This window comes from Muntiacus reevesi, chromosome 3, assembly GCF_963930625.1.
Source record: "Muntiacus reevesi chromosome 3, mMunRee1.1, whole genome shotgun sequence".
Classification (NCBI taxonomy): domain Eukaryota; kingdom Metazoa; phylum Chordata; class Mammalia; order Artiodactyla; family Cervidae; genus Muntiacus; species Muntiacus reevesi.
The window spans coordinates 6,106,307-6,132,862 of record NC_089251.1 but is presented as its reverse complement, the minus strand read 5'-3'; the positions used below and the strand labels follow the sequence as shown (position 1 = coordinate 6,132,862).

The 26,556-nt window shown below is 54.4% G+C and overlaps 2 protein-coding genes across 2 annotated transcripts in view; one reads left to right on the top strand and one right to left on the bottom strand.

Annotated features, from left to right (window-relative positions):
• Window positions 1–26,556, bottom strand: part of C3H9orf78 (chromosome 3 C9orf78 homolog) — a 416,805-nt gene that overhangs the window by 296,766 nt on the left and 93,483 nt on the right. The gene's annotated exons all lie outside the window — the stretch shown is intronic.
• The window catches only part of NCS1 (neuronal calcium sensor 1), a 55,482-nt gene that overhangs the window by 20,502 nt on the left and 8,424 nt on the right, over window positions 1–26,556 (top strand). The window contains exons 2-7 of the mRNA XM_065928247.1: window positions 5,969–5,993; window positions 15,713–15,851; window positions 17,417–17,495; window positions 20,929–21,017; window positions 21,509–21,586; window positions 24,174–24,291. Coding sequence (XP_065784319.1) covers window positions 5,969–5,993; window positions 15,713–15,851; window positions 17,417–17,495; window positions 20,929–21,017; window positions 21,509–21,586; window positions 24,174–24,272 — 509 coding nt within the window. The 3' untranslated portion in view covers window positions 24,273–24,291. The remainder of the gene's footprint in view (window positions 1–5,968; window positions 5,994–15,712; window positions 15,852–17,416; window positions 17,496–20,928; window positions 21,018–21,508; window positions 21,587–24,173; window positions 24,292–26,556) is intronic.

Sequence of the window (26,556 nt, the reverse complement as noted above, 5' to 3'; positions counted from 1 at the left end):
CACGTTGGGACACTGGGGCCGGGCTTTGAGGGCGATGCTAGGAGAAGCGCTTGACCACTGGGGACTTAGTGTCCATCTGGGAAAATGAGGAGGGGAAAGGGCTTCTAATGAGCCCTCGCTGGGTGCCAGACATCACACTGAGCACTCTAACTTCATCCCCCTTCTCTCAGAGGGAGGTTGTTATTTGTCCCATCGGTGGCTCAGACTGCCACCTGCAACGCAGGAGACCTGGGTTCGATCCTGGGTCAGGAAGATCCCTGGAGAAGGGAATGGCTACTCACTCCTGGAATCTTGCTTGGAAAATTTCAAGGACAGAGGAGCCTGGCAGGCTATAGTCTATGGGGTTGCAAAGAATCAGACACGAGTAAGCGACTAACACTTTCACATGCACAGATGAACAAACCAAGGCTCAGAGACGTGAGTTCATTCGTCCAAGGGCACACGGCCAGAGCCTTCTCTGTGGTCCGCCCTATTTTTCCAGTGTCCTGTAATCCCTTCTCCCTGGCTTGGCCCTGCAGGCAGCGCCCTGTCTGACCCTCTGTTATATAGTTGATGGGAAGACAATACTCCATTTAAACAGCGCTTCCCACATATGAAGGGGGTTCCCAAAGAGGGGGCTTAGAAGAGCTTCCTAGAAAAGGAACATCCCAGCTGGGACTTGAAAAGTGTTGTAGGGGTTACCCCAGTGACAGAGGCGAGGGCAAGGGTTCCGGGCAGAAGGAGAAGCCGGTACGAAGGCCTGGAGGTGGGGCCGATTAGAGAAGCTTGAGGGCGTCACAGGACTGGTGTGGGCAGGGGACAGGGGGCTGGTCGCCCTGAAAATGACCTTCATGCATCCTGGGCGCTGAGCCCTGAGCACGGACCTGCCCAGCCCGTGGTGGATGCATGTTAATTTCACACTTGAATGGAGACTCGGAGGGATGGGGGATGGGCCCAAGTGGGGAGCCTGAGCCTGGGAATGTCACTCTAGTGTCTGGGCAGAGGGCGAAGACAGAGGGACCCCATAACTGTCCCCTCGCCCCCTCCTCCCTCCTAGTGCCTGTGGTCCTTGGAGCTGCTGGGGGCATGTGCCCCCAGCAGGACCCTCCGCTCTTCTGGTGCTGTGAGGGGGTGCACGCAGGCAGTGGGCTGATGAGGCCAAAGCTTCCCCCCAACTTTTAATCTTGAAAGCTCAAGAGCGGCTCCGGGGCCGTGAGCACCTGTGCGTCCGTTGTCTCAATGAGCCAGCTGTCAGCATTTTGCCACACTTGCTTCCTGTCTCTTTCTAAATATGTGTGTGTATATTTCTGAACCTCTCGAGGGAGGCTGCAGGCATCCTGATTGTCACCCCTAAATACTTCAGGGCACATCCCAAGGAAAGAGGACATGGTCCCACATCACCTCCATGCCGTAGCTGCTCCTAACGAAATGAGCAGTGAGTCCATCCGGGCATCTGAGTGCCTACCTGTGGGCAGCTTCCCCCGCCATCCCCATCATATCTCTCACACCCATAGTTGTTGTGGTTCAGTTGCTCAGTCATGTCTGACTCTTTCTGACCCCCATGGACTTCAGCATGTCAAGGTTCCTTGTCCTTCACTATCTCCTGGAGTTTGCTCAAACTCAGGCTCGTTGAGTCAGTGATGCCATCCAACCATCTCATCCTCTGATGCCCCCTTCTCCTCCTGCCCTCAGTCTTTCCCAGCATCAGGGTCTTTTCCAGCGAGTTGCCTCTTTGCATCAAGTGGCCAAAGCATTGGAGCTTCAACTTCAGCATCAGTCCTACCAATGAATATTCAGGACTGATTTCCTTTAGGATTGACTGGTTGGATCTCCCTGCAGTCCAAGGGACTCTCAAGAGTCTTCTCCAACACCACAGTTGGAAAGCATCAGTTCTTTGGTGCTCAGCCTTCTTTACGTCCCAACTCTCACATCCATACAAGACTACTGGAGAAACCACATCTTTGACTAGACGGACCTTTGTCGGCAAAGTGATGTCTCCACTTTTTAATATACTGTCTAGGTTTGTCATAGCTTTTCTTCCAAAGAGCAAGCATCTTTTAATTTCATGGCTGCAGTCACCGTATACAGTGATTTTGGAGCCCAAGAAAAGAAAATCTGCAAGTTTCCACTTTTTCCCCATCTATTTGCCATGAAGTGATAGGACTGGATGCCATGATCTTCATTTTTTGAATGTTGCGTTTTAAGCCGGCTTTTCACTCTCCTCTTTCACCTTCATCAAGAGGCTCTTTAGTTCCTCTTTGCTTTCTGCCATAAGGGTGGTGTCATCTGCACCCGTAGTAGCTGGTCTTTAACTCCAGATTCAGGACCCACGCCAGGCATTTCAAGTTGCATTTGATGGCCTTGTCTTGTCAGTCTTTTTTTAAATCTGGAACAATGCCCTGCCTTGTTTTCTACCTTTTCGCACTGACATTTAAGTACCCTGGACAGTTGTCTGATCGAATGTCCCACGTTCTGCATTTGTCTCGTTGTATCTTCATGATTAGACTGGGAGCTGAAATTTGGAGGCAGGCCTGCCTGACCTTTGTGGAGTGGGGGGAGGTGGCCAAGCCCCTCCGAGACCTGCCTGCTGCTCGCCGCCCCTCCAACAGACCCCAGGGCTACAGGCAGTGAAGCAGTGGCAGCTGCCGGGCCTGACACGGGGCCAGGGGATACCTGTTTCCTGGTTAATTAGCTGCGTGAAGCAGGGGCAGGGCCTGTCTCCCCCTTCCCAGCTCACAGCCTGCAGAGCTTGGCCACCTGCTGACCACTCTGTGCTCTGTTGTGGGGGCCCTTGTAATGGGGAAGGGGCAGCCAACTGTGTCTGTGTCTTGAGGGCTTATTGGGTACAGGGCCTGGTGAAGGGCCTGGGGAGGAGGTGGAGGTTGAGAGGCCCTGGGGGGGGTGGTGCTGCTGGGAGATGGGGCAGGGGGCATGGTCAGGAGAGGGTCGGGACTTCTGAGCTGGGGGAGTCCAGGGAAGCCTTCTCCTCTGACCTTGAGGGAGCGGCCTCGCCTAAGGTCAGCAGTACCCCAGTGCGTGCTACCCTGCTCCTCTTGTTTGTATCATATGATGCCAAGGTCACACAAGGTCACACAGTTCATTGGATGACTTGAAGTCGGGGCGGGGGGTGGCTGTCCACTTGGGCATCCATCCTGGGCTCTGGAGGCACAGTCCTGGCCCCTGGCCCCACCCAGCCACCTCAGGTAACTCAGCCACGTAAGCCGGCCTGCCTGAGGCTCAATCTCCTCATTGGGAAAACGGGGGCACACCTATCTATGGGATTTTATGCCCATGAAGAGCACCAAGCACTTTAGTCTTCACAACTAGCCCATTTGACAGATGAGGAAACTGAGGCTCAGAGGGGGGAAGTTCTTCACCCGGGGACACACAGCTAGTAAGCTGCAGAGCTAGGTTTAAACTCGGGGTGTCCATTCTGGCTCCAGAGTGTGAGCCCCTAAACCCCTGGCTACACTGTGATGGATCTCCTGTGTCTCCAGGTTGAATTTAAGGATCAGTCCCTTGGCTCCTGCTGCCCTTCTCTACCAAGTGTGGGTGGTAAGTGTAGGGCTGCCCAGTCTCTGTTAGACCAGGGAAGATTTCCCTTGCCACCCTCCTGCCTGATTCCCTTCCCACTCTCTTGTTCAGCCACTCAGTCGTGTCCGACTCTGCGACCCCATACTGCAGCACTCCAGGCTTCCCTGTCCTTCACTGTCTCCCGGAGTTTGCTCAGCCTCATGTCCACGAGTTGGTGATGTCATCCAACCGTCTCATCCTCTGTCGTCCCCTTCTCCTCCTGCCCTCAATCTTTCCCAGCGTCATGGTCTTTCTTTTCTGAGTCGGCTCTTCACATTAGGTGGCTAAAAGTATCAGAGCTTCAGCTTCAGCATCAGTCCTTCCAGTGAATATTCAAGGTTGATTTCCTTTAGGATTGACTGGCTTGATCTCCTTGCTGTCCGAGGCACTCTCTACCCTCTGCCAAAACGCTCTTGGAAAATTGCATTCTTTTACACCAGGGCTGGCTGTTCCTGGCAACCTACGACTCTCGCTGTTGCCTTGCTGTCTCTCTCTCTTTAAATTGGAGTGTGATTGCTTTACAATGCTATGTTGGTTTATGCTGTACAACATCAAGAATTAGCTCTTTGTGTCCATATATCCCCTCCTCCTGGAACCTCCCTCCCCCATCCCCACCCCATCCCTCTGGGTCATCGCAGAGCCTTGAGCTGAGCTCCTTGTGTTGTATATACCGCAGCTTCCCACTAGCTGTGTGTTTTACACGTGGTCGTGTATATACTTTAACGCTGCTCTCTCGGTTCATCCCTCCCTTTCCTTCCCCCTCTGCGTCCACAAGCGTGTTCTCTATTGCCTGCGTCTCTATTCCTGCCCTGTAAATAGGTTCACCAGTACCATTTCTCTAGATTCCACATGTGTGTCTTAATATATGACGTTTGTTTTCCTGACTTACTTCACTCTGTGTGACAGACTCAGCGTTGTGCCGGTGGACAGGGCATCTCCTCCAGCCTCGTGTGGGAGGAGAGTGCTGACAAGGGGGCCTTGGCAGAGCCTTGCCACCTGCCCCGGGAGTCTGACCACTAGGGTCCGACTATGGGCGGGTGGCTGAGCCACAGACTCGAATGCAGATCCTCGCCCTCCCACTGCACCTCCTGCCGCCCTTCGTGCCTCAGTTTCCCCGTCTGCAACCAGGGCAGAGCGGCGGCGTCCCTGGGAGCGTTGTCAGGGCAGCTGAACCAAAGCACAGAGGCCCGCCCTGCTCCAGATCGAGGCTTGTGGTGGGCGCTCGGGACTTGGCAGCTGTTCCGAGCTTGCTCTGAACAGTTTCTTGAAAAGTGACCTCGAACCTGATCAGGCACACATGGTGAGGTGGATCCCCCTGGGCCTCCTTCCCCACTTCGCTGGGAAGGGACTTCAGTTCTTTGACTCACCTGACCTGCACCCAACACCCAGCTTCCTGTCTGTTTACTCACTCATTCATTCTCCAAGTCTGCATCGAGCACATCCAAGTGCCAGGCCCTGTGCTGGGGACTCAGGAATATTCACACCTGTTCTGATTGGATTCCCAGGACAGCTAGTGTGGCAGGTACTATAACTTATTCCCATTTTACAAACAGGAAAACTGAGGCGCGGAGTGCTGAAAGTGCTCTCCCAAGGTCCACCCCCCCGCCCCGGGAATGAGCGAGGCCTTAGAGGTGGTTAGATGTTCTTGTTCAGTGACTTTAGAGAAATTACTGCTTTTGTTCCAAACCGAACGGATTCACTACTTTTCAGAAAAAAAAACAACAACTTTTTTTTGGTTTATTTCACGGTTCAGTAAAGAATGACTATTTGGGCTCGGCTGGAGGTTCTGCTACTTTATATGGCTTGTTCCATCTTTTGGTTCACGGCTCCGTTCTTGCCTTGCCTGTAAAAAGAACCTGGGGCTGAATGCTTTGAGGGGCTGGAGGGATGGGTGGAGGAGGGGAGGGTGCTGGGTGCTTCCAGGGTGGAGGAGGGGGTTCAGCCTTTCTGCCCTGGCCCTCCATGCGCAGGCAGGGAGGCTGAGTGCCTGGGGGCGCCAGTGGCTTCTCTGACCATCCTGTCCCCAGGGACGCCAGATGGGGATGACTGATCCTCCGTGTTGGTCCGGGCACACAGTCCTGCCTGACATGCCCAGGGCAGCAGGGAGAGACCAGCCCCTGCCTGCAAGAGGCTGGTCTTGACAGTCCTCCCAGCAGCGCAGTGAACATCTGGAGGGGATGGGCCATTGTTGCCTCCTGGGGTCGGGATGGTCAGACTGAGACTGCTTACCAGCTGGGGGTAGGGGATTGCAGGCATCTTCTTGTACAGAGCTGGCTGGTGTCCAGAAATGTCCAGACATGGGCAGAATGGCCAAGAGCGGGGGGCAGGGAGGGCAGGAAGGAGGCTCCCCTGTGTCTGTCTGTCCCCTAGGACACCTCCCTGAGCTAAAAGGCCACTTTTCTCTTTTCTCTTGCAGTTACCGAGAAGGAAGTCCAGCAGTGGTGAGTAGCTGCGTTTTCCCCAAACTCTTGGGTGGGTTGGGGGTGTTGGCTTCGTGCTGATGGGCCAGCAGCCCAGCTGCCCAGGACAGGGGCACATGGAGGGCCCTCTGAGAGGGGCTTATCCACAAACGGGTCCAGGCAGCCTTCGGTTCAGATTCCTTTGTTCACAAGGAATGGACGTAGATCCAGCTGAACTGTGGTTGGGGGTGGTGATGGGTTGGTGGTGACCCCTTGCCTCGGATGGCATCTCTGAGGACCGCCAGTGTTAATTTCAGACCCTGGTCACCTGAGTGAGGGGTTTGAACCAGAAACAAGTCAGGAGAGTGGATCCCAGGCCTGTCTTTGTCACTAGATTATCACATGGTCTTGAGAAGTCTCTCCCCCTCTCTGGGGTTCAGCCACTCTCTCTATAAAGCGATTGAATAGATCGGATCAAGGATGGTGGATAGTTTTCTTCTTGGATACCAGCTCTGATCAGTCCATAGTAGCTGCCTGGAGTGCAGTGCTAAGGAGGATTCTGAGGCCATATGTCATGGAGCAAATGGAAAGTATAGCAGTGAGGCATCAATGAGGTCTGTGATGGATTAGCGATGCCTTCCCTGGGGTGGGGAGGGGAGAGTGGGTACTGTCTGTCATTGTGGAATGTGGAGCCCCTGGGGGGGCTCACTGTTAGGTGAACCTGAGTTGGGGGTGGATAGGTGAGCAAGGAGTGGGGGCTTGGCAACCTTCTAGAAAGTTTGGTGGCTTAGAAATGGACTCTAGAGCCCCAGCCTTGCCTCTTCCCATCTCTTTGGCCTCTGAGCCTTCGTTTCCCCATGTAGGAATAATGAGAGATTGAAGTGATAGTCCCTGTAAAGGTCACAGCAGAGGGTCCAAGAGCTGACAACCATTGATGGTGGTCTTCCGTCCACTGTTCAGACATGCACTCCATCACAGCAGGCCGTGGAGGCCACACCTGGGAAGGTCCCAGGCCACGAGACTCCTGGGGGAGCCCTGCCTACACCTCCCTGACCCTGAGTCCAGGCAGCAGAGGGGGAGAGCTGTGGCTGCCCTGCCCAGCTTGGCTGACCCCTTACCGGGGATCCCGGCCAGGTGGGCAGCACCTGGGTGGTGAGATGGCTGCAGGGATGGAGGGTGGGCGGGAGCAGTGCCTCCTCCTCCTTCCTTCCCCATGTCCTCGGCCCCGACAGGTGGACCTGACCCACCTCCAACCTCATTTTCCACTTCGCCACTCCCCCAGGTGGGCGTTCCAGAAATACTCCTGCTTCTAGGTCTTTATCCTCCAGGCTCACGCTCCTGGGTCGCCTCACCCCGCCTCCCTGCTGTGTTTCTCTTTTACTTAAAGCCCCTTTGTGAGGACTTCCTGGTGGTCCAGTGGCTGAGACTCTGAGCTCCCAAGGCAGGGAGTTCCATCCTTGATCACAGAACTAGATCCCACATGTGACCACAAAGGGCAAAGACCCTGCGCGCCTCAACTAAGACCCGGCGCAGCCAAACAAGCAAATGCATATATATATATATATATATGTATATGTATAAAAGCCCCTCATGGCTTCTTACTGCACTTAGCATGAAGGCCCAACCCCTCACCTGGCCCTCAAGGCTCCCCGAGGTCTCTGGCCTCACCTGCTGGCTCTCCAGGCTCCAGCCATAGCAGGCTCCTTCCTGCCTCGGGGCCTCCGTTCCTGCTGTTCCCTCTGCCCCAGATCTTGGCATCTTTGCTGCAGCGTCACCTCGTGGGAGAGGTCACACGGACCACCCTCCCTGTCTCTCCAGCGCGGTCCAGGGTGGTCTTGTCTGGGGCTGATTTTCACTGGCTGCTCCACAGAAGAGGGGCCAGGCCCAGGGGGGCTTCTGTGACTCTCTGACTGGTCCTGGGCTGCCCAGTAAGCAGCAGCAGAGCTGGGCAGGTGCCAGGTCCCCCCGGGGCCCCAGGTGGTCAGGAGCACAAACCAGGCCACAGTGATACGAGGCTGGGCCGGGCCACGGGGGCTCTCACCGCCCACCTGGCTTCATGCTGGTCACCCCCTCGGCTGCCCCCAGCTCTGTATTTGCAGAGGGTGGAGGCTGGGGGCTCAGGGAGGTGGGGCCAGCGTCAGGTCCGGGTCCACAGCCATCTTGATGGTCCTTGGCCATCTTGACCATCTCATTTCCTGCTCTGAATGAATGAGCTCCATTCACCACAGCAGAAGGTTGAAGACCTCGATGGGGGCTGAGTAGGGAACCACAGACAGTGGTCCCCAACCTCTTTGGCCCCAGGGACACATTTCACGGGAGACAGTTTTCCCACGGAACAGGAAGCAGGGGGATGGTTTGGGGATGATTCAAGCACATTACATTGATCGTGCGCTTTATGTCTAATCTGCTGCTGCTGCTGGTCAGACCAGAGGTACCGGTCTGCAGCCCAGAGGTTGGGGACCCCTGCCTTGGCAGGTCCCGGCCCTTACAAGCTATTGTGACATCGTGATCACCCGGAGAGTGAAGGGAATGCGATCCCAAATGGGAGCAACGGGGCGGAAATAGTGCCCCCAACACAGTTTTTTGATGAAAAATGTGCGGAGGGAACAGAAGAAGGGAAGGAAACTGGCCAGAGGCTGGTAGTGGGTGTGTTGGGGGTGGTGGCCTCATGGATTATGGGTATTTTCTTTCTCTCACATTTTCTAAGTTTTCCGTAATGCTTTTTATTATGTTTATAATAACCAAATAGCCCGATGGCATTGTAACAGAAACAGTGGGCGAGGCAGGAAGAATTCTGCAGCCACCTCAACAGGGCCAGCTGTCAGTCCTGGATCCTTGTCCGCAGTCGCAGCAGCCCTGGGTCAGGAGGCCGCCTCTCCTTAATATCTGTGGGTGCCTCCTGTGGGCCAGGTGCTCAGAACAATGCCGTGGGGTCAGGCTAGGAGCAGCCCATTTTACAGATGAAGAAACTGAGTCTCTGAGTCAGGTGGAGACACTTGCCTGGGTCACCCAGCTCTGTGCTCTGTGCTGTGTGTGTGTGTGTGTGTGTGTGTGTGTGTGTGGAGTCTGGGTCCAGCTTGCTGGCCTCCATGGCCAGGGATACAGGGCCTCAGCCCTGCCCACTGTGGCTTTGGGAAGTCCTACAAAACTGAGGGCTGCGGAGGGTGGGAGGGCAGGAGGAGTGTGAAGGGGGAGGGGAGAGGTGCAGGCAAGAGGCCCCAGCCTCAGGGATGTGTTTGAGCCCCTCCTCCAGATCGTCTGAAGGCTGGTCTCCAGGGAGCTGGGAGGGGAATGCCATGGGAAAGGAGGTGTTTGAAAAGATAATGGAGAACAGTTTGTCAGGGCGCTGCGGCAGGCAGTCCCAGCTGCGTTTGGCTGATTGCTGCTGGGGGTTATGCTTTCTTCTTTATCCACCTATTTATTTGCCACTTTTCACACTGCAGAAGGCAGCGTTCGCCACACTTAACCCTTGGCAGGGAGGTGGGTGGGCATGGAGGGTGATGCAGGGCTCGCTTTAAGCTGGGTCCCATGGGACAAGACTCCGTGGGATCCGAGAGCAGGTGGGTCCCAGGAAGGCCTAGAAGGCTGGGGCCTTGGGGAACGAGGCCCTGGTGGCCTTGGGGCTGCAGGGCCTGCAGAGAACGGGAAGCTGAGCTGGAATCGGACCCACGGGTCAGGGCTGGTGTTCGTTCATTCACTCATCACTCATTCATTCATTAATTCACACCCTCATTCACTCATTCATTCACTGTCATTCATTCATTCACTCCTTTATTCACTCATTCATTCACTCCCTCATTTCTTCACTCACTCATTCATTCATTCATTCACACCTTCATTCACTCATTCATTCACTGTCACTTATTTACTCACTCACTCCATTATTCACTCACTCATTCATTCATTCCCTCATTCACTCCCTTATACCTTCGCTCATTTGGTCACTTCCTCATTCACTCATTCATGCCCTACTCTCATTCATTGGCTCACTTTCATTCACTTACTCCCTTATTCCTTCATTCATTCACCCACTCCCTCTTTCCTTCACTCCCTCATTCATTCATTCATTTGTTGGATTACTGAGCACCTACTCTGTGCCAGGCACCTTCCGAGCGCCGGGGGCAGCAGGGACTGGGGGAGATGAGGCGCTGGAGTCTCCCAGGGGACCCAGGCTGGCGCAGTGGGGGGCAGACACAGGCTGGTGCTGTGGTGGGAGGCGTACAGGAAGGAATGTTTTGTAAGTGGCATTCAGCCTGCAGTGTTTTTATGAAATGACAGATTTCTTTTCCTTCCCTTTCCCTCTTAAAGAGGCGTCAGAACGCAGTTGTCGAATCTAGGCTTTTCTTCTCTCATCTCCACCCTGTCGTGGAGAGCTGACTCTCAGGTACAGTCAGCCGCGTCAGATACCCGTGCTCTGGTGGCTGGGAACCGTGTGTGCGGAGCTCCGGGGCAGGGCTGTGTCCCGGATTCGGTCCCATTGCTTCTCCTCCGATCCCTAAAGAGAGTTAAGACCTCTGCTCTGAAACAAGGCTGCGTGAGGACGCTTTGACCCCTCCCCTTCCCCGGCCTGACCTGCGCCAGCATCAGCGCCAGGACTTCTGTCGCTTCCACTATTGGGCTGGAACCAGGCAGAAGGCGCTCGGGAAAATAGGCCGTGGAGCTGAGGCTCCACCAGCCACGGCTGGTGGCTGGCCGCACACAGAGGTGGTGCTGGGGCTCCACCTCGGGTCCCCGTTTGCCCACCTGTGACTCGCTAGGCGTTTACTGAGCCCCTGCCACGTGTCGGTACATCCTGCAGATTCGGGGTGAACTAGAAGATGTGAGGTTCCTGCCCTGACAGACCTTGAGATGCGCTCACTGGCCTGTCATCACAGAGGATACGGCCATCACTGCGAGGCCCAGGCCAGGGACAGGGTGCTGTGAGTGTGTGTGCTGGAGCCTGACTCTGTCTGGGGTGGGCAGAGGGGGCTTCTGTAGCGGAGATGCCCTGAGGCTAAGAACAAAAGGGGGAAGGAGGAGGGGAAGGAGTATGCTGGGCTGAAGAAATGCCATGTGGCGGCCCTGAGCTAAGAAGGAATGTAACAGCTCCCAGCCTCAGTTTCCCCATCTGTACAATGGGTGTAATAATCCCCACTTCCTGGGTTTGTTGGAACGATTTGGTGAAATGGTGCCCAGAAATCACATAGCCCCACGTCTGTGTGTGCATGCTAAGTCAGTTTAGTCATATTCAACTCTTTGCAACCCCATGGACTATAGCCTGCCAGGCTCCTTTGTCCATGGGGCTCTCCAGGCAAGAACACTGGAGTGGGTTGTCATGCCCTCCATCAGGAGATCTTCCCCACCCAGGGAGCGAACCTGTGTCTCCTGCAGTTCCTGCGTTGCAGGCAGATTCTTTACTGCTGAGCCACCTGGAAAGCCCAGGTCCCTGTTGTTAGGAATCCTCGACTACTGGAAGGTAGACACTGGGGAAGACCCTCTTTCTGCTCTGCGGGGCTCCCCGGAGACCATCTAGTCCTATGGTTTTCTACTGGAGTGGCTCTACCCCAGGGAGGATATTGGCATTGTCTGGAGACACCTTGGGTTGTCATAACTTGGGGTGGGGATGCTTCTGGCATCTAGCAGGGGGAGGCCAGGGAAGCCATCAAACATTCCATCTCACTGGACAGGCCTCCATGACCAAGAATCATCCGACTCCAGATGTCGGTAGCGCCAGTAGAAAACCCCGATCTAGTCTAAGCCATTTATTTTGCCAGCAGAGAAACTGTGGGACATTGCGGGGAAGGGCTTTCCTCAGGCCCCTCTTACAGTGAGACACGATGAGCTGGGCCTGGAGCACAGGGCGGGCTCTGGCGCAGGTTTCCAGGCAGCTGTGTGTCTGAAGCAGAGAGGGAGGGGTGGTGGGGGAGAGGGAGGAGGCCCCGGGCCTGTTGGAACCTGAGCCAGGGCCGAGGATGGGGCACAGTCACGTACGTCTCTCGTTTTCCTGGGATGGAATTCCGGGCAGGAACTCAGTTATTAAGCAGCAGCTCCCTTGCGTGCCCGCGGTGGGGAGGGGGTGTGTGTGCCTGGGGTGTGTCTCGGCTCTGCCGGCCAGGGGGTGCTGAGTTGCACCTCGGAACCGGGCCTTGGCAGGAAGTCCTGGTCTCAGAGCTGTGAGGGCTTGAAGAGCAAATTCAGGGCCTGGGGGCCACTGGGGCGTCTGGGCCCAGACTCCTCTCTGCTTCAGTGAGATGGGGTGCCCCCATCTTCTGATGATGGGGTTACAGTGTTTTGAGAGCAAGCACTTGCCTTTACATGCAGCTTGGCTTGCAGGAGAGGCGGATGAAGAGTAAGCCTGGGAGGCAGGAGTCCCGGGACCGAGTCTTGTGTCTGCTATGTGACCTTGGGCAGTCTCTCTCCCTCTCTGGGCCCCCAGTTTCCCATCGATACGTGGCGGGATGGGAGTGTACCTGTGGTTCTGTAACCACCTGCCTGGAGTCCTCAGGTTCCGACCAGGGTCTCCGGGGCTCAGGAAGAATGCCTGGCTCTCCCTCTCCCTATGTATTCATTCATTCATTCATTCATTCACCCAGCTCATTCACTGAGCTCACGGGACGCTTACTGAGCCCCCGTTATGTGTAGGCCCTGGGCCAGGCGTGGGGGCGCCGTGGCGTCAGGGAGTTCGGTCGGATGGGGGACACAGCCTGAAGGTACGTGTGGTACAGTGTGGTTCCTGCTGCGCTGGGGTCCTTCCAGGGCTGGGGGAGCAGATGAGCAGTGCAGCCCCTGGGGGGGGCCTGGGCAGACTTCCTGGAGGGAAGCTGGGACCTGGTGGATGAGTGCGTATCCAGGTGAAAGGGAGGAGGAGGTGTTTTGCAGGCCCAGGGACCTGCGAGTCCGAAGGCCGGGAGGGTGGCTGGCATGGCCAACTCTGGAAAGTGCCGCAGGGTGTGGAATATGGGCCTGGGGGAACCGTGGGCAGGGGAGGCTGGGCCATCAGGCTGGGGTGGGCTGCTGCTGATGGCACCAAGGGGGCTGGGCCCCAGAGGGACGGGGACAGCCTCTGCCAGGGAAACTAGATAGCCGCCCCCCACCCCCTGGAGGGTCCTCACTGAGGCCAGCCTCCCTGCACCCCCCAGGAAAGCCGCAGGGCCCGCACTGCCAGCGCCCCCGCGGGTGCACACAGCACTGCCAGCTCCCCTCCCAGGAGCCAGGCAGCCGCAGGGACCCGGCCAGGAGATGGCTTTGGGCACCTTCGGGTCTCCCTCTATTGATTTTAATAATCGTTTAGAATCACTCGAGTAACACACAGCCCACTGGCGGGGGGGAATGGGAAGCGCTGGGGGACACCAGGGGAAGTGTGGCCCCCGTCTGGGTCTCCAGGGCCTGCTATGCCCCCACGTGGGTCATCACGTCCTGGCACCAGGCCTGCCCCCTCCTCATGCCCAGGGACCCGTCCTGACCCGGGGCCAGGGGTCACAGACCAGGTCTTGGCTCTGAAACGCTCCTCCCTGGCTCTGCATCCTGGCCCAGGCGTGGAGATCTGCTCCTGGAACACGCACCTGGGAAGGATGTTTTGTGGGGGGACCGGCCCTTTCCTGGTCCTGCTGTGGGAGGGGCCCGGCCTCAGCGCCTTCATCTGTGAAGTGGGGTCACTGAACCCATCGAGCAGGGCTGAGCGGCGACTGCAGGAGGAACCGTCCACGAAGGCTTAGCCCAGCACCTGGCGTGGGGCTGTTGTCAAAGGTGATGAGACAGGGCAACTGAGCCTGGACCGCCGCCCTGGGCCTCTGGCCTCTCGAGGTGCCCCAGGGCGTGGGCGGGAGGACACATGGAGGCCCGGCCTCCTTTAAGACCCCTTGCTTGTGACGGGCACTGCCACTGGTGAAAACTCACACCAGCCGGACCCCAAGCCCGCCCCATCTCCTGGCTTCCTCCCAGCCTCTCCCTTACCCCTAAGAGAACACTGACATGTTAGCAAGAGTCTTGTCTTGCTTTCTGATGTCTGACCTCAATCACTTAGGCTTCCCAGGCTTCCCTGGTGGCTCAGATGGTAAGGAATCTGCCTGCAAGGCAGGAGACCCAGGTTCAGTCACTGGCTGGGGAAGATCCCCTGAAGAAGGGTATGGCTTCCCACTCCAGTACTCTTGCCTGGAGAACCCCGTGGACAGAGGAGCCTGGCGGGCTACAGTCCATGGGGGCGCAAAGAGTCAGACACACCTGAGCGACTAACACTCACGATTGCCCAGGCCCCCTCCTTCCTGTGCCTTGCACATCCCTTCCCCCAGCCCAGGCCCCTCAGGTTGTTCTCCGAGGGTGGGGGCACTGTGACTTCCCCACAGGCTCCCTGTGAGTTGGCCGCCAGTCATGCGTCTCCAGTAACTTTCCCAAGGCCTGATCAGAGAGTGGCCCCGGGTAGACTGGAGAACGGTGACATCTTCAGGGCTGGTGTCTCTGAGTATCTGACCCTCTCAGTAGATACTTCGTACCCTGCCTCAGCTCCAGTCTAGGCTGCAAGGACTTGCAAATCTCTCCATGACGGAGCTTCAGTTTCCTAATCTTTAAAATGGGCTTGGGAATTCCTTGGCAGTCCAGGGGTTAGGACTCTGCACTTTCACTGCCAAGGGCCAGGGTTCAATCCCTGGTCGGGGTACTGAAATCCCACAAGTCACACCATAAAAAAAAATGGTGGGAGGGCCATGCTTATAATACCTTGCTCATGGGCCTATTCGGGTGTCCCAAGAGAATCAGGTTTGCAAAGCACCCAGCAGACAGTGGCTGCGCGGAGGTAACAGCTGGTAGCCAATAAAAGCTGATCCGTCTCTCTACCCCCATTTCCAGCACAAAGCTGGGAATCCTTCTCGGAGGAAGGTATGTCCTGGCTGGAGTTGCCAAGCTCCATGCAGGGGCCAGCTGGTGAACTGATTTCAAAGAGCCCTGAGGTCATGACACTAAAGATCATGCCATGGATTATTTTTTATGTCCAGCCCTGTGCCAAGGATGCTATGTCAGCATCTCGCACAGTCCTCGCATGGCGGAGGTGACAGCTGTCACTGTTCATAGAGGAGGTGAGTCAGGCTCAGAGAGGAGAAGGCGCTTGCCCGAGGATGCACAGCCCACAAGTGGCAGAGCCGGGATGTGGGCTGCGAAGCCATGTTGCCATCAGCTGGCTGGCTGTCTGGAGGGTCCCGTGCTGGGCCCTGGGAATGCAGGGTGGACAGGTCCAGTGGGAAGCCCCGAGGTGCCCTGAGAGATTGCCGGGCTCCTCCTTCATTGTTTACCCCGTTCCCTGGGAACAGAGGCAGGGGAGCGGGTGTGTGCACATGGGGGGTGCAGGCATGTGGGAGGAGCCAGCTGCCAGGCCCCAGATGGTGGCTCTGCCCACCAGCGCCACCAGCCTGCCCGGCTCCAGGAGGGGCTCAGTGGAGAAGATGGGGGAGGCGGGAGTGCCTTGCACAAGAGCGAGGCTTCGAGGAGGTTGCTTGTGTGAGTTTTGTGTTAGGCGCCTGTGTGGAGCAGGGGGCTGAGTGGCCACATGACTCTTACCCCATGGGAGAGATGAGGCTCAGAGAGGTGTGGCCACCTTTTGCCAGTCACACAGCTAATGAGAGGCAAGGGTGGGATCAGCCCAGGCCTGTGATGTCCAGGTCTGTGCTCACGACCCCGTGTGGCACAGTTTCCCAGGACAGGGCCTCCGGCTTCCAGGGCGCTGGGCAGGAGCTCCCAGCACGTGGTGATGCTGGAGTCTCCTTCACCATCTCTCGCCTGGTCTCTACCTCCAGGTACAAGGGCTTCATCAAGGACTGCCCCAGCGGGCAGCTGGACGCAGCGGGCTTCCAGAAGATCTACAAGCAGTTCTTCCCATTTGGGGACCCCACCAAGTTCGCCACGTTTGTTTTCAATGTCTTTGATGAGAACAAGGTGAGCTGGGAATTGACGGGTCCTGCACCAGTCCAGAGTCTCCCCCCAACCCCCCACAACCAGCCTGGAGTCCCCCCCACACCCCACAACCAGCCCAGAGTCCCCTCCTTCCTGAGGCATCTCCATACTCACACTAACCCGCTTATGTTCCCTTTGGAGAAGGAACACACATACACATTTACACAAATGCACACACATGCATATGCACAGTTGCACATAAATGCATGCACACACACACGGACACACACGCACTCGTATTGCACACAAATGCATGCACGTGTATTCATTGTGTGAGCTCACACATGCTCAAGGCGCCCGCAGAGATCCATGTATGCACACACATATCATCCACACAGACATGCGTGTATGCACACATGCACACATATATGTCCATCTTGACCCTTTTCTTACAAGGACAAAAGGCAAATGCCTCCAGGGATAATAATAGGATTTGTAATCATAATAGACATTTACTGAACATTTACTATGTACTAAGCCCTTTACATGCATTATTTTTACTGAGACCTTATAGTCAACTGGATTTCCCTGGTGGCTTAAATGGTAAAGCATCTGCCTACAATGGGGGAGACCCGGATTTGATCGCTGGGTCGGCAAGATCCCCTGGAGAAGGAAATGGCAGCCCACTCCAGTATTCTTGCCTGGAGAATCCCATGGATGGAGGAGCCTGGTGGGCTACAGTCCATGGAGTTGCAAAGAGTGGGACACGACTGAGCGACTTCACTTTCTTTCACTTTACAGTTGACTACCAGTAAAGGATGCCTTTTAATTACCCCCATTTTGCAGATGAGGAAACTAACAATCATATACTATGAGATCCCTTGTGCCTGACTTCTTTCACTGAGCATGATGTTTCCAAGCCTTGTCCACGTTGTAGCGTGTCCACCCCTGCCGCCCCCCGCCGGCGATGGCCACCCGCACAGTCGGCATATACCCACGTTGGGGCGTCTGCAGTCCTCCGGACTCCGTCCTGCGCCGGCATATTTCCTGGCTTCCCGCGTGTTCGCAGTGGACGTCCTGTTGCTTGTCGCCACGCTTCACACTGTTGCGCACTCAGGCCTGTTTCTGCTCTTTCGTGCCCTGGCTTTCTCTGCAGGCGGCGGCAGCCAAGACGCTGCCTGACCCTGGGAGGAACTCCGGCGGCCTCTCTGGGGGTCCCAGTGTCCTCAGCTGCAAACCAAATAGGATCGAACAGTCCAGAGCCCCGCCTTCTTTTCAAGCCTCTGAGCCTGTGGTTCTAGGCTGAGGAGAAGGGGGTTCTGGGGGCCTCTGTGCTGCGCTGAGGGAGCTGCTGGCTGTTCCTTCCACCAGCTGTGGAGTCAGGCTCTCCCCCTGGCTCGCCCTGTCGCTGTCCCTCCTCCTGGCCTGTCCCATTTCTAATCCTCCCCGTCCCCCCACCCCCCCCATCTTCTCTGAACCTCATCCCTTCCCTCCCTTGCTCTGCACTTGGGTGTCTGGTACCTGCTGCCGTCCATCCATCACCACCCGTCGGAGGAGGGGCCTGACCCGCTCTAAGGAGGCCACGCCTGCCCCTCTCTCTCCTGCAGGACGGGCGGATCGAGTTCTCAGAGTTCATCCAGGCGCTGTCGGTGACCTCGAGGGGAACTCTGGATGAGAAGCTGCGGTGTAAGTCCCGCTCCCTGGCGGTCCCAGGCTGGAGGGAGGCCAAACACCCGGGGCCAGGCTGTCTGCCCGGCGCTGACAGTGGCACAGAAGTCCTGTCCTTCCAGGTCAGAGGCAGTTTCCCAGGGGTGCCCAGGCAGGAGGAACGTGGCTTCTTCAGGCAGGTGGACAGATGGGGCAGGAGCAGAGGGACATCTGAGCAGGTGCAGACATGGGAGGCTCAGTGGTGAAGGAACCTGCCTGTAACCTGACCCGGGTTTGATCCCTGGGGTGGGAAGGCCCCCTGGAGGAGGAAATGGCAGCCCACTCCAGTGTTCTTGCCTGGAGAATGCCATGGACAGAGGAGCCTGGCGGGCTGCAGTCCATGGGGTCGCAAAGAGGTGGACACGACTGAGCAGCTAACACACACAGACATGGCACCTCAGGCAGGACAGCATGGAGCTAAAAGCTCCGCTTCCAGGGCTGGACCCACCGCTTCGGAGGCTGTTTTGATGACTGATCTCATTCATTCACTTAGGTACTGGTTCAGCCAGCAGGTACTGACCAAACATGGCCACGTGGCAGTGATGGGCAGAGGCTGGGACCCACTGGAGCGTCAGATAGACAGGCACCTGCCTTTGTGGCTGTCAGTCTAGCATGGGGGCATTATCCTTAAGGTCCCAGAAAACTGCAGCCAAGGCAGGAAGCAGGAGATGTGAGCTGACCGGACAGGAACTGACCCTGTTGTGTGTTGGGAGCTGAGCTGGGAAGGGAGAAGCTGGTTGGGAGAGGGAGAGGGGGCTCCTGCAGGGGAACAGGCCCTGAAGAGAGTCAAGAGAAGGATTCAGAGGGGAGAGTGAGGGAATCTGGAGAGAAGATGAAGACCGTGGACTAGAACTCACTTCTCCCTGAATGCAGAGTTCCAAAGAGTAGCAAGGAGAGATAAGAAAGCCTTCCTCAGTGATTAATGCAAAGAAATAGAGGAAAACAATAGAATGGAAAAGACTAGAAAGCTCTTCAAGAAAATTAGAGATACCAAGGGAACATTTCATGCAAAGATGGGCTCAATAAAGGACGGAAATGGTATGGACCTAACAGAAGCAGAAGATATTAAGAAGAGGTGGCAAGAATACACAGAAGAACTATACAAAAAAGGTCTACATGACCCAGATAACCATGATGGTGTGATCACTGGACTAGAACCAGACATTCTGGAGTGTCAAGTGAGCCTTAGGAAGCATCACTATGAACAAAGCTAGTGGAGGTGATGGAATTCCAGCTGAGCTATTTCAAATCCTAAAAAATGATGTTGTGAAAGTGCTGCACTCATATGCCAGCACATTTGGATAACTCAGCAGTGGCCACAGGACTGGGAAAGGTCAGTGTTCATTCCAATCCCAAAGAAACACAAAGAAAAGAATGTTCAAACTGTCGCACAATTGCACTCATCTTGCACACTAGCAAAGTAATGCTCAAAATTCTCCAAGCTAGGCTTCAACAGTACGTGAACCAAGAACTTCCAGATGTTCAAGCTGGATTTAGAATAGGCAGAGGAACCAGAGATCAAATTGCCAATATCCGTTGGATCATAGAAAAAAGCAAGAGAATTCCAGAAAAACATCCACTTCTGCTTCATTGACTACACTAACACCTTTGACTGTGTGGATCACAACAAACTGTGGAAAATTCTTAAACAGATGGAAATACCAGCCCACCTGACCTGCCTCCTGAGAAATCTGTATGCAAGTTAAGAAGCAACAGTTAGAACTGGACATGGAACAACAGACTGGTTCCAAACTGGGAAAGGAGTATGTCAAGGCTGTCTATTGTCACCCTGCTTATTTAACTTATATGCAGAGTACATCATGTGAAATGCTGGCCTGGATGAACCACAAGCTGGAATCAAGATTGCTGGGAGAAATATCAATAACCTCAGATAGGCAGATGACACCATCCTTATGGCACCACCCTTATGAAGAGGAACTAAAGAACCTCTTGATGAAACTGAAAGAGGAAAGTGAAAAAGCTGGCTTAAAACTCAACATTAAAAAAACTAAGATCATGGTATTGGCTCCCATCACTTCATGGCAAATAGATGGGGAAACAATGAAACAGTGACAGACTGTATTTTCTCGGGCTCCAAAATCACTGCAGACAGTGACTGCAGCCATGAAATGAGCAAGATGCTTGCTCTTTGGAAGAAAAGCTATGATAAACCTAGACAGCGTATTTGAAAAGTAGAGGCATTACTTTACCAACAAAGGTCTGTATAGTCAAAGCTATGGTTTTCCCAGTAGTCATATATGGATGTGAGAGTTGGATCATAAAGAAGGCTGAGCACTGAAGAATTGATGCTTTTGAACTGTGGTGTTGGAGAAGACTCTTGAGAGTCCCTTGGACTGCAAGGAGATCCAACCAGTCCATCCTAAAGGAAATCAGTCCTGAATATTCATTGGAAAGACTGATGCTGGAGCTGAAGCTCTAGTACTTTGGCCACCTAACGGGAAGAGCTGACTCATTAGAAAAGACCCCGAGGCTGGGAAAGATTGAGAGCAGGAGGAGAAGGGAAAGACAGAAGATGGTTGGATGGCATCACCGACTTGATGGACATGAGTTTGAGCAAGCTCCAGGAGATGGTGCAGGACAGGGAAACCTGGCATGCTGCAGTCCATGGGGTTGCAAAGGGTCGTACACAACTGAGCGACTGAACACCGCTTCTCACTGAGACATCTTCACTGCTTTGTATTGGCAGCAAGAAAACACAGCGGTTTCTTTTAGGAATAAAAGAGGATTTTATTTATGCAGAAGCTCCTCCCCCTTTCCCGGGCATATGATTTTATTTTCTAAGATAACCCTAGCAAGATACAGCATCAGTGTGGAAAGGGAGTGACTGAGAGCAGGCAGAGGCTGGTAGGTGGGGAGGGAGGGCGGTGCTTGGGAGATGCTCCTGGGGCCCCCTCCCTGCTCAGCGCCAGCCTCTGAGGCCTCAGCTCTTGGAGACCTGGTGTCTCCTTTGCATATATATATCTCTAATAACTCTGGTTGAAATGGTGCCTGTGTCCCTTTTGTGTGTGTGTCTGTTTGTCTGTCTGTCTCCTCCCATCTGTGTTGATGTAAACATTCATTGGGCTTCCCAGGTGGCTCAGTGGTAAAGCATCCACCTACTAATGCGGGAGATGTGAGATTGATGCCTGGGTGGGGAAGAGCCCCTGGAGTAGGAAATGGCAACCCTCTCCAGTATTCTTGTTTGGGAAATCACATGGGTGGAGGAGCCTGGTGGGCTGCAGTCCGTGGGGTCACACAGAGTCGGAGACGGCTGAGCTACTAGACAACAACAGATACTCGTTGACTGGATGAGTGGTGGGGCTCTTGGCCGGACTGCATGCTGAAATGCGGGGTGGGGCCGCCTCCCCTGCCCCGGGCCAGGGGTGACTCCATCCTGGCTGGCTGATTGCAGGGGCCTTCAAGCTCTACGACTTGGACAACGACGGCTACATCACCAGGAACGAGATGCTGGATATTGTGGATGCCATTTACCAGATGGTGGTGAGAAACTTGGGTCATATGGGGTGGGGGGTAGGCCGTCGGGACATGAAATTTAGTGACTGGGCCTGGCCCAGAGGAAGCACCCCCTGGGGCGGCTCTCTTGCCTGGGGTAAGAGATGGCCAGATGAGGGTCACTGCCTGGGGTTGCTCTGTGCAGATGGGGGCTGGGGTGGATGGGATGTTCTGGAGCAGAATTACAGATGGTGGCAGCATTGTGGGGAGTCGGAGGGAGGGAGAGGCAGGCCTCATCTGGAACTGCCCCTGTGTGGGGGGCATATTTTTTGGCTGTGCCCCAGGTCATGTGGGATCTTAGTTCCTTGACTGGGGATCAAACCCTCACCCTCTGCATTGGAAGTGTGGAGTCTTAACCACTGGACTGAGGGAAGTCCCGGGGTGGCGGGGCGGTGGGGGGGGGGGGCATGTATTTTTGAGCAAAGGGCCCCAAGCCAGGTGTGGCAGAGGCCAGTCCCCACCTCATCTGTCCCTGGCAGGGGAACACCGTGGAGCTCCCTGAGGAGGAGAACACCCCAGAGAAGAGGGTGGACCGGATCTTCGCCATGATGGACAAGGTGAGACCCCTCCCATAGGCTCCGCTGACCACCTAGGGGTCCGGCTCATGACTACGTAGGCATCATGACTGGTGGGATGTCCACTGGTCTGGCTGTCAGCCATCCTCTTTGAACATCAAGGGTTTTAATTAAATTTGTCCAGCTCTTTCTCTTTGATTCACTAAGATTCTTAACCTTGTAAATTTTTTGCCATGGACCAGAGATGTTGGCATTCTGGACAAGTTGGCTGTGGACTCCTCAGAATAATGATTTTTAAGTGCATCAGATAAAATCCACAGGATTAAGAAGGGAGCTATTTGGAATACAGCCGGCAAGACCTTTTTTTTTTAAAAAAAAATTTGTGATGTGAGCTTCTTTATGAATACGTTGGATAATAAGATACAGAGGTGGGTTTAACCATCCCATAATACCAAAGTGGGGCGATATGAATGGGTGGTCCTACAGCAGCTGTGATGTATCATGAAAATGCTGAGATCCCCACAGTTGACAAAGTCACAGGTACTGCCGGTCCTGTGGGGGATTGTTACCCAGATTCATTATGGAAGGAAGGGCTCAATTTCAGTTAGAAGTTAGCAAAAAGAACGACCTCTTTTTTCCCCATTTTAGTTCACAGACCTGCTGAATTCTGTCCACAGACCCCAGTTTAAGAAACCCTTCTTTTTAAAATGAGTTTGTTATTTTTATTATCATTTTTTTACAGTAGGCCCTTGTTGGTTATCTATTTTAAATATAGCAGTGTGTCCATGGCAATCCCAAACTCCCAGTCTAGCCCTCCCACTGCCCCCTGCTGGTAACCGGGGGAATAAACTCATTCTCTCTGAGTCTGTTTTGTAAATAAGTTCACTCTTATCATTTTTTTTTAAACTTTTTATTTTGTATTGGGGTAGCCGATTGGCAAACAATGTTGTGATGGCTTTAGGCGGACAGCAAAGGGGCTCAGCCATGCATATAACATGTGGCCATTCTTCCCTAAACTCCCCTCCCGTCCAGGCTGCCACGTGACATTGAGTAGGGTCCCCTGCACTATACTGCTGGTTGTCCTTTTTAAGTGTAGCAGTGTATATGTGTCAATCCCAAACTCCCCACCTATCGCTCCCCCGGCCCTTCCCCTGCTGGTGACCATAAATTCATTCTCTAAATCTGTGAGTCTGCTTCTGTATCATAAATAAATTCATTTGTATCCATTTTTTAAGCTTCTGCATATAAGCAATATCATATAAGAAACCTTTCTTTATACCAAAGTTTTAAAAGTGGAAATAGCATTGTTTTTAAATAGTAATTGGATAGCAGGATGGTACGGAAACCCAGCATTGCTTGCCTTCAAAAAAGAACACGAATGAGAGTGACCTTGGACTTATTATTACATCCTGGTTGGGTGCACGTGCTTGTCCTGAAAGCTTTGAGCCTGAGGCCTGACTTCCTTAATTAAGAAAGTGAGATCAGCTCATGTCAGAGAGGCTCAGACACGGAGGCTCAGTCGGCTCTGGGCTTCTGGTGACAATCAAAACATGCATCCACAGAGTGTGGGCTGAGAATCCTAGTTTCCTGCAGAGAGCTTCAATGTTATTCAACGGCAAGGTGTTAAATCCCTCTCCCCCGCCCCCACTCAGACCTCCCTTATTTTGGGAAGCAGAAATGCACACTGGGGTCAGATTGGGTGCAAACCCGGCTTCCCCAGTTAGCAGCCAGGGGACCCTGGGCAGGTGACTGAGCTTTAGCATCCTCACCAGTAAAACAGTGGTAAGACCAGCCCCTCTTCTTTAGACCAAGCACCCGTGTAGCATGAGTGGGGCCCACAGTGGGCACCCCTTGAGGTCTGCCTGCTGAGTTTGTGGAACCCTCATCACAGCGTCCCTCTCCGGGTGTGGAACCCTCATCACACCATCCCTCTCCGGGTGTGGGACCCTCATCACACCGTCCCTCTCTGTGGGATGTGGCGGGGAGGGGGTGGCCTCCAAGGCCTTTTTCTTTTGCTCTCACATGTTCCTTGAAAGATGCTCCAGGGAAGGAAGTCTGGCCTGAATCCTTTCCTCCCACAAGAGATCCACCAAAGCCCTCATACGTGGGTTCCACCCAGCCTCCTTGCCAGTCTCTGGAGTTCGGTGTACACTGCTCCAGGAATGGCTTAAACACCTTTCCAAGGGTGACCCCAGAGACACGCATCAGGCCCTCAGCCTTGTGGGATTAACAGCCTTTGTGGGGACGAACAGCAGCGAGGATGATAACTATGGCCCTAAGGGGCACTGCCCGTCAGCCAAGCCCTTTACAACAGCCTGAGCTCAAGCACGGCTCCCCCAGTGCCCTGAAGAAGCTGGGCAGGTCTCTCCAGTCCCCAGATGCAAAAAAGGAGCCCTGAGAGGCAGGTTGCCCAGCCAAGGTGAGCCAGCCAGGAAGTGCCCAGGTCTGTCAGTGCCCGGCTCCTCCCACCTACTGAGCGGCCTTGCCTCCCTCCTGACCTAACTTTGGAAGCTCTCTGGGGACCAGCCCTGGGCTGGGCTTGGGGAGGGCGTGTCCAGGGTCCGGGCCAGAGGCCCCCGTCCTAGGAGGCTGGCCACCCCCTCCCCTCTACCCGCCTCTCTGCTTACAGAATGCCGATGGGAAGCTGACGCTGCAGGAGTTCCAGGAAGGATCCAAGGCGGACCCGTCCATCGTGCAGGCGCTGTCCCTCTATGATGGGCTGGTATAGTCCAAGGCCCAGAGCTGGGGTGAGTGGAGGGGGCCTGGGGGTGGGGTGGGCACAAGGGGGCACACCCAAGCAGAGGACACCTGGGTTTGGCAGGTAAGAACCTGGGTTTCCCAGGGGCCTTGGGGTCTGCCCAGTTGAAGCACAGCTAGTAGGGGGAGGCCCAGGAGGCAGGGCCTTCAGATCAGCCAGGCCTCCTCTGTTTTTGTCATTTTTATATACCTAGATTCATCCAGAGACTTGACTTGAATAGACGTTTCCCTGGGTTGAAAACACTCTGAAACGTCCCAGTTCTCAGTCAGGGCCGGGGCCTGGGAGAATATCCCTTCTCAGTCAGGGTGGCTGAAGACCTCAGCTTCTGACTCTCTTGATCAATAGCTCAAATGTGGTTTCTTTTTTATAATCCATAAGCTTTTGGTTTTTTGCTCTTAGTGCAGGATGATAGCCTACAGAGGCTTCTGTTGCTGGCAGAGAACTGACCCCCACTGTCCTGTCCAGCTGTCTTAAACGTGCCTCCTGGATGATGCATTCTGTCGGTACAGACCCAAGAGTAGAGTTGCTGGAACACAGAATGTGTGTAGTATATTTAGCTTTAGTTGGTACTACTGGACAGTTTTCCAACATGGTTGTATTATCTCCTCCTCCCACTCGTGATATATGGGTGCTCCCAGTGCTCCACTTCCTGGCCAGCATTGGATCTTCTCTGTCTTCTTAAATTTCAGCCGTTTTGGTGAGCCTGTAGTGAAAGCTTGTTGTAATCTTTATCTGCCATGTCTCTGATGAGCGCTGAAGTTGGGCACATTGGCATATGTGAAAGTGAAAGTGAAAATCGCTCAGTCGTGTCAGATTTCTTGTGATCCCATGGGCTACGCCTGGCAGGCTCCCCTGTCCATGGAATCCTCCAGGCAAGAGTACTGGAGTGGGTTGCCGTTCCCTTCTGCAGGGGATCTTCCCAACCCAGGGATCAAACCCAGGTTTCCTGCATTGCAGGCGGCTTCTTTACCATCTGAGCAGGGGGGCCCAAGAATACTGGCGCGGGTAGCTTATCCCTTCTCCAGGGGATCTTCCCGACCCAGGAATTGAACCAGCGTCTCCTGCATTGCAGGCAGATTCTTTACCAGCTGAGCCACCCAGGAAGCTGATGTGTGCATACTCAATTTTAGCATCACCTATGTGCAGCGCTGTCTTAGTCTGTTGCTACATACTGAGATCTTGCAAAACTGCAGCCGGAAAGAACAAACATCAGGGATTTGGATGCAGCTTTTTTTGGTGCCTTCGGCTCAAAGTGTCTCTTGAGGATACAGCCAGGCTATCAGGAGGATGATAAACAATCCCAGTTGGCCCAAGACTATCCTAGATTTAGCACTCAAAGTCCTGTGTCCTGAGAAACCCCTCTGTGTTAGGTAAACCGGGGTGATCACTAACTGTTGGCCAGGGCTGCGGTCTCACCTGAAGGTGTGGCTGGGGGTGACGCACTTCTAAGCTCACTCATTTGGCTTAGCAGCCTCACCATGTGCCTCTCTGCACAAGGCTGCCTAACAGCGTGGTGACTGGCTTCCCTGAGCGTGAGATTTCTGGGAAGGAGAGAACCCAAGGTGAAAGCACAGTCTTTTTATAACCCGATTTCGAGAAGCAAGATCCCATTGCTTCTTTCTCAAGAATGCCTTCACTACTTTAAGCTATTTGTATTTCTATATACATTTTAGAATCAACTTATAAATGCCTATGTGCGCGCGCACGCACACACACACACACACACACCTGCTTGGATTTTGATTGGGATTGAGTTGAATCTCGGCTTCCCAGGTGGTGCTAGTGGTAAAGAACCTGCCTGCCAATGCAGGAGATGTAAGAGACTTGGGTTCAATCCCTCGGTTGGGAAGATCCCCTGGAGGAGGGCATGGCAACCCACTCCAATATTCTTGCCTGGAGAATCCCATGGACAGAGGAGCCTGGCAGGCTACATGCATAGGGTTGCAAAGAGTTGGACATGACTGAAGTGACTTAGCATGCATACCAGAGTTGAATCTCCTGTTTAACTTGGGGGAAAATTGGCAACTTTACAATGATGGCTGTTCCAGTCCATGAAGATGGTATATCTCTCTGTTTCAGTGAGTTCTGTTCAGTTGCTCAGTCGTGTCCGACTCTTTGCGGCCCCATGGACTGCAGCACGCTAGGCCTCCCTGTCCATCACCAACTCCCGGAGTTTACTCAGACTCATGTCCATTGAGTTGGTGATGCCATCCTTTGAATTTTTGTCTTGGTAACATTTTGCTATTTTTAGCTA